Source organism: Pristiophorus japonicus, chromosome 1, assembly GCF_044704955.1.
Source record: "Pristiophorus japonicus isolate sPriJap1 chromosome 1, sPriJap1.hap1, whole genome shotgun sequence".
NCBI classification, from domain to species: domain Eukaryota; kingdom Metazoa; phylum Chordata; class Chondrichthyes; family Pristiophoridae; genus Pristiophorus; species Pristiophorus japonicus.
The window spans coordinates 463,083,386-463,102,141 of record NC_091977.1 but is presented as its reverse complement, the minus strand read 5'-3'; the positions used below and the strand labels follow the sequence as shown (position 1 = coordinate 463,102,141).

Genomic DNA, 18,756 nt, shown 5'->3' with positions numbered 1-18,756 from the left:
ATCTGCGCTCTCACCCACTCTAACTAGCTCAGAGCCCTCTCCTGGGTTCCGAATACTCCTCGCATTGAGGCACCGAGCTTTCAGGCTTGCCTTTTTATTACACTTTGACCCTTTAGAATCTTGCTGTACATTGGCCCTTTTTGTTTTTTGCCTTGGGTTTCTCTGCCCTCCACTTTTACTCATCTCCTTTCTGTCTTTTCCTTCTGTCTCCATTTTGTTTCCCTCTGTCTCCCTGCATTGGTTCCCATCCCCCTGCCATATTAGTTTAACTCCTCCCCAACAGCACTAACAAACACTCCCCCTAGGACATTGGTTACGGTCCTGCCCAGGTGCAGACCGTCCGGTTTGTATGGTTTATAACAGATGCCCATTTGAAATCCAATCAGCGGCGGCGATATTCCAGAGAAACATAGAAAGCTTACTGAAGTCAGTCCCGCACACCGTGGTCTTCCAGGACGATATCTTGGTCACAGGTCGGAACACAGTCGAGCATTTGCAGCACCTGGAGGAGGTTCTTAGTCGACTCAACCGCATGGGGCTCAAGTTAAAACGCTCTGAGTGCATTTTCCTGGCGCCTGAAGTGGAGTTCTTGGGAAGGAGGATTGTGGTGGATGGCATCAGGCCCACCAACGTGAAGACGGAGGTAATCTAGAACGCAACGAGTCTACAGAACGTGACAGAGCTGCAGTTGTTTCTGGGACTCTTGAACTACTTTGGTAACTTCTTACCGTGTCATAGCACACTGTCAGAACCACTGAATGTTTTACTATGAAAAGGAGACGAATGGGTTTGGGGCAAAAGCCAAGAAAATGCCTTTGTAAAAGGGAGAAAATTGTTATGCTCAAACAAATTGCTTGTGTTGTATGATCCATAAAAGCATTTAGTACTAGCATGTGATGCGTCGCCATATGGCATCGGGTGTGTATTGCAACAAGCTAATGATTCTGGGAAACTGCAACCAGTTGCTTATGAATCCAAGAGTCTGTCTAAGGCTGAGGGAGCTTACAGCATGATTGAGAAAGAAACGTTAGCGTGTGGCTATGGGGTAAAGAAAATGCATCACTGTTTGGGCTAAAATTCGAATTGGAAACTGACCATAAGCCACTTATATCCCTTTTTTCCGAGAGTAAAGGGATCAATACCAACGCATCGGCCCGCATCCAGAGATGGGCGCTCACGTTGTCTGCATACAACTACGCCATCCGCCACAGGCCAGATACACAAAACTGCACCGATGCTCTCAGTAGGCTGCCATTGCCCACTACGGGGGTGGAAATGGCGCAGCCCACAGGTCTAGCCATGGTTATGGAAGCATTTGAGAGAGCAATCACCCATCACTGCACGGCAGATCAAAACCTGGACAAGCCAGGACCCCTTATTATCTCTAGTCAAAAGCTGTGTGCTTCATGGGAGCTGGTCCAGTGTCCCAGTGGAAATGCAGGAAGAGATTAAGCCGTTCCAGCGGCACAAAGATGAAATATCTATACAACCCGACTGTTTTCTATGGGGCAATCGAGTAGTGGTCCCCAAGAAGGGCAGGGACACCTTCATCAATGACCTCCACAGTACACACCCAGCTATCGTAATGATGAAAGCGATAGCCAGATCCCACGTGTGGTGGCCCGGTATCGATGCGGACTTTGAGTCCTGCATTCACAGATGTAATACATGCTCGCAGTTAAGCAATGCACACAGGGAGACGTCGCTAAGTTTATGGTCTTGGCCCTCCAAACTGTGGTCTAGGGTACACATCGACTATGGAGGCCCGTTCTTGGATAAAATGTTCCTTGTGGTTGTAGACACGTATTCCAAGTGGATTGAATGTGAAATAATGTCGGCCAGCACGTCCGCTGCCACTACTGAAAGCCTGCGGGCCATGTTTGCCACTCACAGCTTACCCGATGTCCTGGTGAGTGACAACGGGCCATGTTTTACCAGTGCTGAGTTCAAAGAATTCATGATACGTAACGGGATCAAACATGTCACATGTGCCTCGTTTAAACCAGCGTCCAATGGTCAGACAGAGAGAGCAGTGCAAATCATTAAGCAAGGCTTGAAGAGAGTAACTGGACGCTCGCTGCAGACTCGCCTATCCCGAGTCCTGCTTAGCTACCGCACGAGACCCCACTCACTCACTGGGATCCCACCTGCTGAACTGCTCATGAAAGGAGCAATTAAGACAAGGCTCTCGTTAGTTCACCCTGATCTATATGAACAGGAAGAGAGCAGGCAGCTTCAACAAAGTATATACCATGTTAGCGCAAATATGTCACGCGAGATTGAACTCAATGATCCTGTATTTGTATTGAATTATGGACAAGGTCCATAGTGGCTTCCCGGCACTTTCGTGGCCAAAGAGGGGAGCAGGGTGTTTCGGGTCAAACTTTCAAATGGACTCATTCACTGGAAACACTTGGACCAAATCAAACTCAGATTTATGAACTATCCTGAGCAACCCACCTTGGACCCTACCTTTTTTGATTCCCCCAACATACACAGCAGTGGCAACCGGCACCACGGTTGACCACGAAGCAGAACCCATCATCCACAGCAGCCCAGCAGGACCCAACACACCAGGCAGCCCAGCAAGGCCAGCTGCACAGCAACCCAGCGAGGGCCCAACAAATGATTCAACAATACCAGCTTTCACACCGAGACAATCAACCAGGGCAAGAAGGGCCCCAGATCGACTCACGTTGTAAATAGTTACAATATTGACTTTAGGGGAGAGTGTTGTTATATATGCGAACTTGTAATTTACTCTGTACAGCCACCAGAGGGCTCATCCCCTAGAGTCCCAAAGGTTCCCATAATCCCTTGGGAGCACAGGTATTTAATGAGACCTCACAGGTTGGAGATGCACTCTGGAGACCTGTAATAAAAGACCAAGGTCACACTTTACTTTGAGCTCACAGTGTTCAGTCTGACTCTTTCTCCATACATAACATGCCCCACCTGTGACAGAGGTTGTAATTCCCACATTGGACTGTACAGCCACCTGAGAACTCACTTTTAGAGTGGAAGCATGTCTTTTCTCGATTTCGACGGACTGCCTATGATGATAAGGTATCTATAATATCATTGCATAATCTCTCTCTTGTCACTGCTGCTCTGAGCAAGCTGAGGAATGTGGAGCCAGTGCAGTCTGATTCTCCGGTTTGATGTCCCTCTTCCCAAGGAAAAACATCTAGCTTTCACTTAGTATCCCTGGAGCAGCATGTCTGAGACCAAAGGCTGGATGGTTGGATGAATGCTTTCACTGAATGAGGAAGATGTTACTTTCTTTCTTACTCAACATCTTCCACATACCATAGGACTCCAATCTTGTAGTATACAGGAAGCTGGCCCTCTTTGTATAGGCAAAGCACCTAAGGTGAAAACAGATATCTTAAACTTTAGATAAGCTTTACTGAGAAATCCAGACAGCAATGAATGATAACAATTTGAGGATAGCTGCAAGTGACAGCCCCTTTATACATCTGTAGGCACAATGGTCTTTGGTGTTACCTGTGAGCTTATAACATCACACAAAGCACTGAACTAACCATTTTGTCTTTGGAAAGTTGTCCAACATGACACAAATTACTGATTTACAAGCTGTCTGAGTGGAATAAGTATAACATAGCTGTCCTAGCATGTGCATCTTGAACTCTGCGTTCCACTTCCAATTCATGAGGAGGCAGGCAAGAGACAGCAAAGCAATTTTCTGTTGCAGGTAAAACACAGAAGTTACTTTAAGCAGGAACTTAAGCATCAGTATGAAAAGACGATATGAGGTCACAAAGGACATTTTCACTCTCCCAAAAGGTGGATCACCAACTAATTAATATTAAAACTGAACAAAAAAATCAAGACATTTTTGAAACCGGCATGATATAAATAGCATATTGTATTCTAGTGCTGGGGGATATGGAAAATATGTAATCTGTGAACAGCCTATATTTTATCATTGTAAACTATGAGATCTCCTCTTGTTATTTCTTAAATCGAATTTGCACTTCACTGCTACAAAGTTGATCTTCAATGTTCATTATCCAATTTGTCAGGTTACTCATAGTACTGCTATCCCATAGTATTGATGGCCTGATTGATTGAAACATTTGTATGAACAAAGCAAGACTCGGACAGGCACAATGCAAGCAGGACTGGTCATGCTAATTTCCTGAAAGGTGAAAAAGAAAAAATATATAAATCACAAAACAATGTTATATACTTTATTTTAACATAAAAAATGCTTTAGATAATGTTTTTCAATTAAAATAAATTGCAGCTGGGAGTGAAAATTTGCACTTGAATTTATTAAATTACTTTATTTATGAAACAGCATTTGTCAGATGATTTGTCACTCAGACCTTGGAGAGACAGACTCGTGCTATGATGGCATTAATTAATAGAATCGTTTAAACGGAGTGACTGCTGCCAACGAACCGGAAGCTATCAGAAGCGGCGCAGAAGCTTTCTGTGCATAACTGTCAGGTCCCAAATTTTAAAAATAACGTTCACCACAACAGATGGAGGATCTGAGAATTGCTGAAGCAAATCATTAATAAAGTTTCATTCATGTTATTCAATCTACTGTCCCTACGACTGTTACAGGAATCGCCAAATGCTTCTAGTCTCAGAACAGTAATTTGCAAAATATTAACAAACCCAACTACCCACAGGCAAAATAGTCAGTGCTGGGGCCAAAGTATACCCCACCTGAAAACTGCCGACTCTGACCAACCACAATTTAGTGCACAAACAAGTGGCTCATACCTGAAAAAATTCTACAATTCACACAATTAATAAATTAAACTGCAACTGAACAAGATTTTTAAATCTGCTTCTTTATTCCTCATTTTGGGAAGTCCGGCAACAACAAACAAAAATACACTGGACCTCCAAATGCGGAACTACTTCCGGTTCGTTGGCAGAATCGCGTCCTCATTTAAAAAGGCTACATTTTGCTAAATTATTATTCTGTTTCAATTTCTGACCCACAGGCATATTCCCATATAGATTTTTTAGTACCTGTATTATTAATAAACCTAAAATTAAAAAATTCAACTTGAGCAATGGCTGAGAGATCCACTGGCCCTGAATATCTGCAGGCTATCCATTTTGGTCTAAGTTCCAGGATGTGGCCACTGGTGACCTTCAGTACTAACCCCACCAAAGTATGCAGGATCAGAGGCAAGTCACCTTTATAATACCAACAGCAGGCACCCACAGCAATAGGGGCACATCACGGGTGCTGTCTCTGGGAAGCTGGGAAGCCCGGCAGAGGGTCCCCACTCCATCGAAAACATTGCTTAAAGCATTGTTTAAACAGCCTATCAGCCCCATAAAAGGGCTGAAAACTGCTGTTAACACTTGTCATGTATCTCACATTACTGTATATAACTGTATCTTACCATATTATACATGACTGTAACTGGATATGACCTGTAACAATAAGCATACCTTACCACCAGGGGTGCACTTGCAGGAGACACTCCATACCTGTCCCACTGAGGTATATAAAGGGAGGTCTCAGGCAAGTGCAGCACTGGAGAGCTGGAATTAAAGGTGCTGGTCCTGAGTGACCTTCACTTCAGCATGTGTCTCGTGTAAGTCAGTAGATTAGAGTCAGGACTTAACAGTGGCGATGAGTTACGGGATCACAGAATCCACAAAATGGCTACCAACAGCTCAGATGAGAAATACAATGTGGAGACAATTGGGATGACTTTATAGAAAGACTCCAGCAAAGCTTTGTGGCCAATGACTGGCTGGGCGACGATAAGGCAGGCAAGAGAAGAGCCCATCTCTTGACCAGCTGTGGCTCAAAAACATACACTTTAATGAAAGACCTGTTGGCACCCGAGAAACCAGCAAGCAAGTCGTTTGAGGAGTTGAGCACACTGGTAAGAGACCACCTGAAGCCAGCGAGCAGCCTACACATGGCCAGAGACAGGTTCTACAACTACAGACGCTGTGTGGGCCAAAGCATACCCGGCTTCGTGGCGGAACTTCGGAGGCCGGCTAGTTCATGTGAGTTCTCCGATGAACTAAGGAGAGAAGTACTGAGAGACTTTTTTATTGAAGGAATAGGCCACGCAGGCATATTCCGAAAGCTTATAGAGACTAAGAACTAAACTCTAGAGGCAGCAGCACTGGTCGCACAGACGTTCTTGGCAGGCGAAGAAGAAATGAGGCTGATCTATACTTCGGGTACGACAACCAACGAGGTATCGGAACAAGGGGTTCACATTGTGAAACAAACTGCTACCCCCATACACAGACAAAGGCAGGAGGCAGGAGAGCAGGCCTTCACTGCAGACAGTAGCGTCAGAAGCCATCAAAATCAAGGGCCACATGAACGGCCGATCACACCTCACCAACCCACAATGCGAGCAATCAACAACAGATTGAGAGAAGCTCAAGGGAGATCAGCCAGACGCAGCTCATCCTTCGGAAACAATGGAAACGGTCTGTGTTGAAGATGTGGGGGAAGGCACTCAACCGGGGTGTGTTGATTTCAGCATGCCGTTTGCAGAAACTGCAACTACACAGGGCATCTGGCTCACATGTGCAGAAAACCAGCAGCTTGGCTGGTGTACGAATCGGAAGGGTCGGAAAGAGGACCAGAAGACGGTTTGAACAGTGCACGGGACGCCAAGATACAGCGGGTTAACACGATCAATGTCCACTGTTCTTACACCAAGACGCCTCCAATTATGATGAGGGTTCTACTCAACGGGATACCCGTCAACATGGAACTGGACACGGGGACCAGTCAATCCCTAATGAGCATTCAACAATTTGAACAGCTGTGGTCGCACAAAAGCAACAGACCAAAACTCACAAAGATCGACACCAAACTAAGGACCTATACTAAAGAAATCGTCCCAGTCCTTGGTAGCGACATGCTCTCAGTCACACACAAAGGGATGGTGCTCCGACTTTCCCTGTGGATTGTCCCCGGGGATCTCCCAACCCTGTTGGGGAGAAGCTGGCTAGCAGAACTTAATTGGAAATGGGATGATGTTCACGCCATGTCAGAGGAACGGACCTCCTGCTCGACAGTTCTAAGCCGTTTTGAACATCTCTTTCAGCCAGGTGTGGGCACCTTCAAAGGGGCTAAAGTTAGAATCTACATCACACAGAATGCCAGACCAATCCATCACAAGGCTAGAGCTGTGCCTTATGTGATGAGGGAAAAGATTGAAAATGAGCTGGACCGGCTTCTGCGGGAAGGCATAATTTTTCCCGTGTAATTCAACGATTGGGCAAGCCCCATCGTCCCCGTCATGAAGCCTGATGGATCCATGCAAATCTGTGGGATTACAAATCTACCATAAACAGAATCTCCCTACAGGACCAATACCTGCTGCCCAGAGCGGAGGACCTATTTGCCACGTTGGCTGGAGGAAAACTTTTCTCGAAACTTGACCTCACATCTGTGTATATGACGCAAGAACTGACCGAAGAGTCTAAGTTACTCACCACCATCAACACACATCGAGGCCTTTTTGTGTACAATCGATGCCCATTTGGCATCAGGTCGGCAGTTGCTATATTCCAGCGCAACATGGAGAGTCTGCTCAAGTCCAGCCCGGGGACAGTTGTGTTTCAAGATGACATACTCATCACGGGCAGGGACACCGACTCTCATCTCCGCAATCTTGAGGAAGTACTAAGTCGATTAGATCGGGTAGGCCTAAGAGTTAAGAAATCTAAGTGTCCGTTTCTCGTGCCAGAGGTTGAATTTTTGGGCAGAAGGATTGCCGCTGACGGAATCCGCCCAAGCGAAGATCACTTTCGCGGGCGGAGCGCGGGTATGGTATGGTTGAGAAGGATGCGCTCGCTTGCGTGTACGGTGTCAAAAAGATGCACCAATACCTTTTCGGGGCCAGGTTTGCATTAGAAACCGACCACAAACCCCTCATGTCCCTACTATCCGAGTGTAAGGCAATCAACACCAACGCCTCGGCATGCATTCAGCGGTGGGCACTCATGCTGGCGGCTTACAGACCAGGCACAGACAACTGTGCCGACGCACTTAGCAGGCTACCCCTGGCGACCACAGAAGGGTCTGATGAACAAGACTGTGAGATGGTCATGGCAATCAATGCCTTTGAATCCACAGGTTCGCCCATGACGGCTCGCCAAATCAGAGCCTGGACGACCAGCGACCCCACGTTATCTCTAGTTAAAAGATGCGTTTTAACCGGTGACTGGGCAGAGGTACACGATGCCTGCCCCGAGGAGGTCAAACCCTTCCATAGGCGCATGCATGAACTCTCACTACAGGCAGACTGCCTGATGTGGGGCAGCCAAGTAGTTATGCCCTTACGAGGCAGGGAGGCGTTTGTCCGGAAGCTCCATCGCGAGCACCCGGGGATTGTCCTTATGAAGGCCATAGCCAGATCTCATGTCTGGTGGCCTGGCATTGACGCGGACTTGGAGCTCTGCGTCCGTCGGTGCACCATTTGTGCCCAACTCAATAATGCCCCCAGGGAGGCCCCCCTAAGCCCCTGGCCCTGGCCCACCAAACCGTGGTCGCGGGTGCATGTAGACTATGTGGGCCCATTCATGGGCAAAATGTTCCTCGTTGTCGTTGATGCATTTTCAAAATGGATCGAGTGCACCATTTTAAACTCGAGCACCACCTCCACCACTGTGGAGAGCCTTAGAACCATGTTTGCAACGCACAGCATTCCTGACATATTGGTCAGTGATAATGATCCGTGCTTCACCAGCGCAGAATTTCACGATTTTATAGTTGACCACGGTATAAATCACGTTAAGACGGCACCTTTCACGCCGGCCTCCAATGGCCAGGCGGAGCGAGCAGTGCAGATAATTAAACAAGGCATGCTCAGAATCCAAGGTCCCACGCTGCAGAGACGCCTGTCGCGACTGCTGCTGGCATACAGATCTCGTCCACATTCATTGACTGGGTTTCCCCCCGTGCAACTATTGATGAAACGAACCTTAAAGACCAGGCTCTCGTTAATCCTCCCAGACATGCATGAAATTGTTGAGGCTAAGCGTCAAAAGCTAACTGAGTACCATGACCGAAATTCGACGGGGAGGTGGAATGAGATAGTGGACAAAGTGTTTGTGCTAAACTATGGCCGGGGTCCCAAATGGCTTGCAGGGACAGTAACAGACAAAGAGGGAAACAGGCTACTGGTTGTACAAATGGACAATGGCCAAACCTGCCGGAGGCATGTAGACCAAGTAAAAAGTAGATTCACTGATAACACTGAAGAACCAGAGGCAGACTACAATGTGGAACTAACACCACACCTGGTGGACAGACAGGTGGAACAACCTGAGGAAAGGGCAGTCTCAACAGACAGCCCAGGCGAGATACCAGTAATCACACCGAACGAAACAGATAGCCCAGGCGAGATACCAGCAATCACACCGAATGAAAAACCAAGGCAAACAACTGAACCACAACTAATAAGCTCCACGCGAGACGCAGACCACCTGAGAGACTGAATCTATAAAGGCAATAAGACCTTGGGGGAGGGTGATGTCATGTATCTCACATTACTGTATATAACTGTATCTTACCATGCTATACATGACTGTAACTGGATATGACCTGTAACAATAAGCATACCTTACCACCAGGGGTGCACTTGCAGAGACACTCCAAACCTGTCCCACTGAGGTATATAAAGGGAGGTCTCAGGCAAGTGCAGGACTGGAGAGCTGGAATTAAAGGTGCAGGTCCTGAGTGACCTTGGCTTCAGCATGTGTCTCGTGTAAGTCAGTACATTAGAGTCAGGACTTAACAACACTTTTTTTAAATCTGCAGGGACCCAGTCCAGAACCCAAGCCTGTACTCTACTTCCACTGGCCACCACATTTGTCTTCACTCTGCATACTAACCAAGAATCAGGGGACTCCTGGCCTGGAAGTTCCTTTTATGGACATGAAACAGGTACTGTGTCCCCTATTTGCATATGCAAAGACCTATTTCTGGCATGGGTCCTGGACACCTATGCAGGAGGAGACTTTACCACGAGGGCAGGCGGTGCACTTTCAGTGCAGAATGTACACACTACTGCCGCCTGCCATATTGAATGCTTATTTTATTTATCTTGTAATTTTTATAAGCTTCTGTTCTGTTTTATTATAAAAATCTAATTATTTCATCCAAATATCTACCCCATGTTTATTTCTATATATATATAATATTTTAAACAAAATATTTTACCTTTGTTACATCAACAAAGTTCACACATTCAAGCCAAGTGTTCAGAAAGCTTTTCTTACATACAGCGCATATGCTTGCATGATCCAATATTTTTCTCGCTTTTGGGTAATATTTAAAAGTTGCCTTGAGTGAATTATACTTCAGCTCATCCAAGATATACCTTGCTGTAATCTCCTTCAAATTATAAAGAGAATATACAATTAGATGAGCAATAATGGAATCACATACTCTGATTTCACCACAGAGACGTACATCTGAGTCCAGCTCAGATTAATTAGATGAAATCTATTGTCAGAGTGTGGTGAAATGATTTTGGATAGTTCCCAGTTTCAGTTGCTACTGCATATAAATCCACATCGCATGACTGTCCATAATTCACTAACAATTGTAAGTTGATAGTTTTAATTAGAGGCCACAAATGGGTGACAGTTGTGTGAAATGGAAATGCTATATTAAGGATAAAGCTATCTGCTGATTTCATCGAATAGCATGTTAAATAAATACACTGCATGTTTTGATGCTGAGCTATATAAACTGCAAGGTTCATAGTATAATCTGTGTTTGTACTAAGTTAGCTGATCTCAGCTCAGAAAGCATGTCGGGGACTACAAATGTCCTCACTACCTCCAGGCTAAGGAAGCAAGCAAAATCAACCAGAACATCAATGTCCAATTGTTATCCAGTAACTCCCATTGGAGAGTTCTTGTCCGCTGATGTTAGCGTGGAAGGATCAGGCTTTATGTGATGCCTGTACAGTTAAGTAGCCCATCAACTCGGGTTGCCAACTCTGTTTGCATGTATTCCTGCAGATATCATCAAAAGACCTCCAATCACCTTGCCAGGCAAAGAGTCATTTTTTCCACCATCTCAAATATTTTTGCAACAAATAAACAAAAATGTTCAAAGAAAATTTAATAAAAGACACTATTTTTTTCTCATGGCCGTGCCTTTTATTCCTGGAGACTTCAGGATAATCCTGAAGGGTTGGCAACCCTAACACCAACACTCACTATATTGACTCAAAAACAGTCACATAACTGAGGTATGGGAGGACTGCCAATATCTGTGGAACTATAACTCAGCATGAGTCAGTGTGCTCAGGTGAGCAGGGGAGAAAACTGATACAAAATCACACTGCTAAACCAGTGCAGAGCAAGGTTTTTCTCATATCTAATCCTTAAAATTCTTCATACAAACATCAGATGCAAAAAAGCACTTATTCATTCTCCAAAACTGTTGGACCTTATCTTGATTTTTTAAAATCATCAGAAATTTAGTAAAAGTAACAGGATGAGAAAAAGGAAAATATGCTGTTTCAGAAAGGTTTACACTGGAGTCTTTTGTGAAATTTAGAGAATGCATATTTTTATTTTCTTTAAGGTTGGGGCCCTTCCAGAGGATTTATGTCTGGATATAATTTTAGCTAATCACAAGGGGGAAAATGTCGAGAACATCTGTAGAAAAATACAATCAATGTTTTCCTTCATTTTAGAGGCATGGATTTATTTGAATATGAGTCTTGTCTTTCCTCTGTGGGCTAGTTTCCACTTTTGTGTTATCAAATTAGATCTTCGTGACAATTGGGCTGGATTTTTAATTGGAGGCTGGGAGGGAGCTAGATTGAGGCCTCAAATCCTACCGAATTTAATGGCAGGACCTGATTAACATTTTTGTCTCTGATTCCTGGCCGCAGCCAGCCAGATTGAGAGGCTGTGTGGTTGTGGGGTGGATAGGTCTTCGGCACCAGGCTGTTGCCGGGGAGCAGAGAGGAGGGAGGGAGGGTCGCGGGGGGGGGAGGGGGTGCCGGAAAGATCGGAGACTGGAGGGGAGGTGTGTTATATATGCAGACTATAGATATACTCTCTGTGTAGTCACTGTACAGTTGCATAAGATGGAGACTTGTTTACTTGATGTACTGTCAATAAGGTTTACACTGTGCATATACATGCTGGCACCACTAGAGAATGCAACGGGTGGAGACTGGGGTTACCTGCCCTGGTGGCAGGGGCTGTATAAAAGGGTAGCCACCATGAGGCTGCCTCACTCTGGAGTTACGAGTAAAAGACCAAGGTCACTACAGTTTGAGTACAACACATTGCCTCGTGGAGTCATTCATAAGTACACTACAGACATAATAACTGGCGACAAGAAATAGGGACTTTCATGCGATTATGGCTACCTTTGGCACACTAAAAGACTTTTCAGAGGGTGATGATTGGGATGCCTTCACGGAAAGGCTTGAACTATATTTCGTGGCAAATGACCTGGCAGGGGAGATGGAATCATTGGCGAGAAGCATAAGGCTATACTGCTGACCAGTTGTGGGCCCAAGGTCTACCGCCTCGTCAGGGACATGCTGGCACCCACGAAGGCCAAGGATAAGACATACGATGAGCTGACTGAACTAATTCGCAACCAACCAAAACCAAAAAAGAGCATCCTCATGGCCAAGCACAGATTCTACACTCACCGCAGACCTGAGGGCCAGGAGATTGCAAAATATGCTGCCGACACCATGTGATTTTGGCACGCACCTCAACGAAGCATTGCGAGACATTTTCATTATAGGAATTGGCCACGAGAGCCTCCTTCACCAGCTATTATCTGCCAACACCACAGTCAATCTGCAGAAGGCCATCAGCATCAGTCAGGCATTCATGACCTCCACCTGCAGCACCAAGCAAATTATTCATCCTGTGGACTCAAACCCGGCAAGTACTGTACACAGAATAATGCCTTTTATGGGCAACACTGTAGAACGTGGCTCTGCCCAGGACAGAGAGCACAGACCTCAGGGTTCCAGAACTCAGAGTCCGAGGGGTGCGAATTGAGTAGCGCGATGCAGGCGTTGCGGAGGAAACCATCGAGCTCACCAGTGTCGGTTTGCTGAGTAAATATGCAAAGCCTGTAACACGAAGGGCTACCTCCAGTGTATGTGTAAAAGAAATATGACTCACCGTCTCAGCCCCAAGAAGAAGTATATGGAGTGTATACATGCACCACCGACTGCCCTCCAGTGAAGATGGAAGTCGAAATAAACGGCGTTCCAGTCTTCATGAAAGTGGACATGGGAGTGAGCCAGTAAGTGATGAGCCAGGATGCCTTTGAGAGGTTATGGAATGAAAAACGACCCGAGCTGGTTCCAGTACAGGAAAAGTTGCGCACCTACACCAAGGAGCTGATCTCAGTCCTTGGTAGTGCGGATGTAAATGTAATCCATAATGGCGTGGTGCACAAGTTACATCTGTGGATTGTTGCAGGTGATGGTCCAACACTACTCGGAAGAAGATGGATGGGGAAGATCCAGTGGAAATGGGAAGACCTCTTCACTCCAGCAATCGATGTCCCCCGTGCTCAGAGACACAGCAAAACATCACCTTCGCTTGGGCCAGGCACCAGAGAACAAACCAGCGCAGCACCTGAGGCACAGACCGTCCATCATGACTGCGTGGCAATGATCCGACCGGGACGACCTAAAAGTACCTTCCCGGCTGTAGTGGCAGGACTCCTGGAGAGGAAGATCGAATTCACAGGCACTCTTCCAGCTTTGGTGGCAGAATCGCAGGAAGAAGGATCAAGGCAGTCGACCTCGAGGACAGAGGCAAGATGGAGTCCCTGCTGCAGCGAGGTGCAGCATGGCATGGCAGGGTTCTCTTAAAGGAGACCTGCAACCAACTGAACTTAAAGAGACATTGTATGCATGGCAATCAATGTAACGAACCGATTAAGAATGTAAAGAACAAAATGTTGCGAGATGTCGGGAATAGAGTGTCCCCAAAAGTAGCAAGCGAGCGAATTCGGGAGGGTAAAGACACTGATCCTGATACCCTGCCCAGGTCTATCCCATGCTGCAGGCAACCGATGGCACTATTCGCCATGGACCTGGAAACGAAAACGGCGCCAATACGCGCAGTCAGCCGCCGTTGCCCACCACCCGGGTGGAGACGGTGCAGCCCCCAGACCCAGTCGCTACCTCGGCCATGTCAGGGAGCAAAAGGTCAGAACCAATGAGTTCCCCAAATGGGACCTGGAACAGCCAGGTTCGCAACACCGTTAGAGAGCAGGCAGAAGATTCTGCAGCCCTTAAAGGAGGACTGGGAGGCCACACACATCTGTGGCTCTGCCCACCACTAGGCAACAGCAAAGGCCCTGAGTCCTGGCTAGGTGAGCGAACCAAGTCCACCCCGCTAGCAGGGGGCGCAGCGCCGCTATCAGACGACTAGGACCCCGTCCGGTTGCTCTGGAACTAGCGTCCTTGCATACCTGTACTGCTACCTCAGTACTTACCATGACTGAACCATGAATGCAATCTACCCAATCCTGGTGCACGACCGTAAAGCATAACGAATGTAAGTCACTGAACCAAAGTGTCACGATACAAACTGTAAAAAAAAAATGTTTTTCTTCCTTTCTTTGTACTTGCACTGTGTCTGATCCTGTATATTAATGTAACGGGCCAGCTGCATGATCTTGTAGGGGGCGGGGGGGGGGAATGGATAGCCATGGACACACACATGGATCACACCCAGAACCCACTGGAACCTCCACTGCATCATCGAACCAACCAAACTTGTAACCACTAGCCAACTTTGTGGCAAAAGATCTTGGGGGTTAACAGGGAGAGAACCAAGCCAAAGCACAGCCAAGGTGCAAGGGCTATTGGCACTTAAGTCTGGGGAGAGCTAAGCCAAAGCACATAGTACAAAGGTAATTGGCACAAAGGACTTGGGGGAGAGTGATGTTATATATGCAGAATATAGATATACACTCTGTGTAGTCACTGTATAGTTGCATAAGATAGAGACTTGTTTACCTGATGTACTATCAATAAGGTTTACACTGTGTATATACATGCTGGCCCCATTAGAGGGTGCAATTGGTGGAGACTGAGGTTTCTTGCCCTGGTGGCAGGGGCTGTATAAAAGGGGAGCCACCATGAGGCTGCCTCACTCTGGAGTTATGAGTAAAGGACCAAGGTCACTACAGTTTGAGTACAACACATTGCCTCGTGGAGTCATTCATAAGTACACTACAGACATAATAAGGAAGCAGATGAGAGGACAGGGTAGAAGAGGTCAGTGTATGGGGGAGGAGATCGGAGGCTGGGAGGAAGGAGATCGGAGGTCGGTGGGGGTGGGAGATTGGCGGTTGAAGGAAGGAGATCAGAGGTCGGGGGCGAGTGGTGGGAGATCAGACCATGGTGGGGGAAGAGATCGGAGGCCGGAGAGAACAGAGGCTGGAGCAAGGGTGGGAGATCAGAGGAAGGAGTGGTAATGGAGGGGAGGGGGGTGCGGTGGAGATTGGAGCTGGAGAGATCAGAGGGGCGAGATCGGAATGGGGGTCGAGGGGTGAGTTAGGAGCCCTGACGGGGGTGGGGGGATGGGTGGATACGGGATCAGAAGTCGGGTCGATGGGTGAGATCGGAGGCCGAGAGCAGGACAGAGTGAGATTGGAGGCAGGGTTGGGTGAAACAGTTAAGCTGGATCCACCAGGTAAGTGGAAAGGCACTTACCTCCTTGATCTAGCATTCCTTTATAACCACCAGGTTAAATTTTAAATGGTGGATAAATATGAGGCACGCAGTCTCATTAGAATATTTAAATTGCCAACCCACCTGCTTGGAGTCGATTAGTTAGCCGCTCCTGTCCCGCTTCTGTTAAAACTGGGAATGGGTGGGTTGAAGGCGGGCTGGGATCAGGGTTGATTTTTAAGCTCCCACCCAACCCAAACCCGCCCGTTTTCTGGGCTTAAAATTTCTGATAACCTAAACCCGCATGGACAAAATACCAGTGAGCATACCTCTCAACTTGCAATGGGTTGAAAAGATGAATTTTGGGTCAGCGCCTTGGGTGGGAGCACAGACTTTGTAGAACCAATAAATCAAATGATCCTTGAGCAGTCATAGAAACATAGAAATATAGAAAATAGTTGCAGGAGTAGGCCATTCGGCCCTTCGAGCCTGCACCGCCATTCAATGAGTTCATGGCTGAACATGTAACTTCAGTACCCCATTCCTGCTTTCTCGCCATACCCCTTGATCCCCCTAGTAGTAAGGACTACATCTAACTCCTTTTTGAATATATTTAGTGAATTGACCTCAACAACTTTCTGCGGTAGAGAATTCCACAGGTTCATCACTCTCTGGGTGAAGAAGTTTCTCCTCATCTCGGTCCTAAATGGCTTACCCCTTATCCTTAGACTGTGACCCCTGGTTCTGGACTTCCCCAACATTGGGGAACATTCTTCCTGCATCTAACCTGGCTAAACCCGTCAGAATTTTAAACGTTTCTATGAGATCCCCTCTCATTCTTCTGAACTCCAGTGAATACAATCTCAGTTGATCCGGTCTTTCTTGATATGTCAGTCCCACCATCCCGGGAATCAGTCTGGTGAACCTTCGCTGCACTCCTCAATAGCAAGAATGTCCTTCCTCAAGTTAGGAGACCAAAACTGTACACAATACTCCAGGTGTGGCCTCACCAAGGCCCTGTACGACTGTAGTAACCCTTCCCTGCCCCTGTACTCAAATCCCCTCGCTATGAAGGCCAACATGCCATTTGCTTTCTTAACCGCCTGCTGTACCTGCATGCCAACCTTCAATGACTGATGTACCATGACACCCAGGTCTCGTTGCACCTCCCCTTTTCCTAATCTGTCACCATTCAGATAATAGTCTGTCTCTCTGTTTTTACCACCAAAGTGGATAACCTCACATTTATCCACATTATACTTCATCTGCCATGCATTTGCCCACTCACCTAACCTATCCAAGTCACTGCAGCCTCATAGCATCCTCCTCGCAGCTCACACTGCCACCCAACTTAGTGTCATCCGCAAATTTGGAGATACTACATTTAATCCCCTCATCTAAATCATTAATGTACAATGTAAACAGCTGGAGCCCCAGCACAGAACCTTGCGGTACCCCACTAGTCATTGCCTGCTATTCTGAAAAGTACCCATTTACTCCTACTCTTTGCTTCCTGTCTGCTAACCAGTTCTCAATCCACGTCAGCACATTACCCCCAATCCCATGTGCTTTAACTTTGCACAATAATCTCTTGTGTGGGACCTTGTCGAAAGCTTTCTGAAAGTCCAAACACACCACATCAACTGGTTCTCCCTTGTTCACTCTACTGGAAACATCCTCAAAAGTATTCAATATCCCAGCTTCCACAGCTCTCTGAGGCAGCAAATTCCACAGATTTACTGTTATGTATGCAATAAAGGTTCAAACTGAGTACTGTTTAATTAAGCAAGGTACAACCTTGGCTCTGCTTTATTTAGGATCAAAGTGCCTGACTCTCAAAATGGCTCGCCTTTCATATCTGAGCAGCACCATGTGCAAGCTGCTCAGTGGCCTCCAACAATGACGCCATCTGATGGCTACAAACAGAATGTACATACATGACAATACCCCACTCTGAAATCTTATCACAGTCTTTCACATATTGAGACGGTCCAGTGCTTTGCGCTCCCGGGTTGACCGTCTCAGTTCGATTCCTTCGGTGAGTGTGCGGGGTCTGTTGTGGCTGATAGCTGGATGACTAACTTGTTGGGGGTGGCAGTGGCCATGTCAGGAATTACAAGTCCATTTTTATTGAACAGGTCCGTGATGGAAATTCCGGGATCACTGATGACCCTTGAGTCCTATGAAGACTGCTGGTAGGTTGGTTGGTCGTCGATGGTTTCTTCGTCCGACTGTTCTGGCTCGTCTGTGTGCCTCAGCTTTGTCTCATCCATATGTTTCCTGCAAGTTTGCCCATTCTTGAGCTTAATAATGAATACTCTGTTCCCGTCCTTGGCTATGACCGTACCAGCGATCCATTTGGGACCCTGACCATAGTTCAACACATAGAAACATAGAAACATAGAAAATAGGTGCAGGAGCAGGCCATTCGGCCCTTCGAGCCTGCACCGCCATTCAATATGATCATGGCTGATCATGCAATCTCAGTACCCTCCCCCCTGATCCTTTTAGCCATAAGGACCACATCTAACTCACTTTTGAATATTTCCAATGAACTGGGCTCAACAACTTTCTGTGGCGGAGAATTCCACAGGTTCACAACTCTCTGGGTGAAAAAGTTTTTCCACATCTTGGTCCTATATGGCTTACCCCTTATCTTTAGACTGTGACCCCTGGTTCTGAACTTCCCCAACATCGGGAACGTTCTTCCTGCATCGACCTGTCCAGTCCCGTCAGAATTTTATTCATTTCTATGAGATCCCCTCTCATTCTTCTAAATTACAGTGAGTATAAGCCTAGCTGATTCAGTCTTTCCTCATGTGTCAGTCCTACCATCCTGGGAATCAGTCTAGTGAACCTTCGCTGCACTCCCTCAATAGCAAGCATGTCCTTCCTCAGATTAGGAGACTAAAACTGTACACAATATTCAAGGTGTGGTCTCACCAAGGCCCTGTACAACTGCAGTAAGACCTCCCTGCTCCTATACTCAAATCCCCTCGCTATTAAGGCCAGCATGCCATTTGCTTTCTTTACTGCCTGCTGTACCTGCATGCCGACCTTCAATGACTGATGTACCATGACACCC

The 18,756-nt window shown here is 46.7% G+C and overlaps 1 protein-coding gene across 1 annotated transcript in view; it reads right to left on the bottom strand.

Annotated features, from left to right (window-relative positions):
• Positions 1-3,442: 3,442 nt before the first annotated feature.
• Positions 3,443-18,756, bottom strand: part of lrrc69 (leucine rich repeat containing 69) — a 208,438-nt gene continuing 193,124 nt past the window's right edge. Inside the window, exons 7-8 of the mRNA XM_070893857.1 lie at positions 10,202-10,375; positions 3,443-4,162 (exon numbers count right to left, since the gene is read on the bottom strand). Of these exons, the coding sequence (XP_070749958.1) occupies positions 4,052-4,162; positions 10,202-10,375 (285 nt within the window). The 3' untranslated portion in view covers positions 3,443-4,051. The remainder of the gene's footprint in view (positions 4,163-10,201; positions 10,376-18,756) is intronic.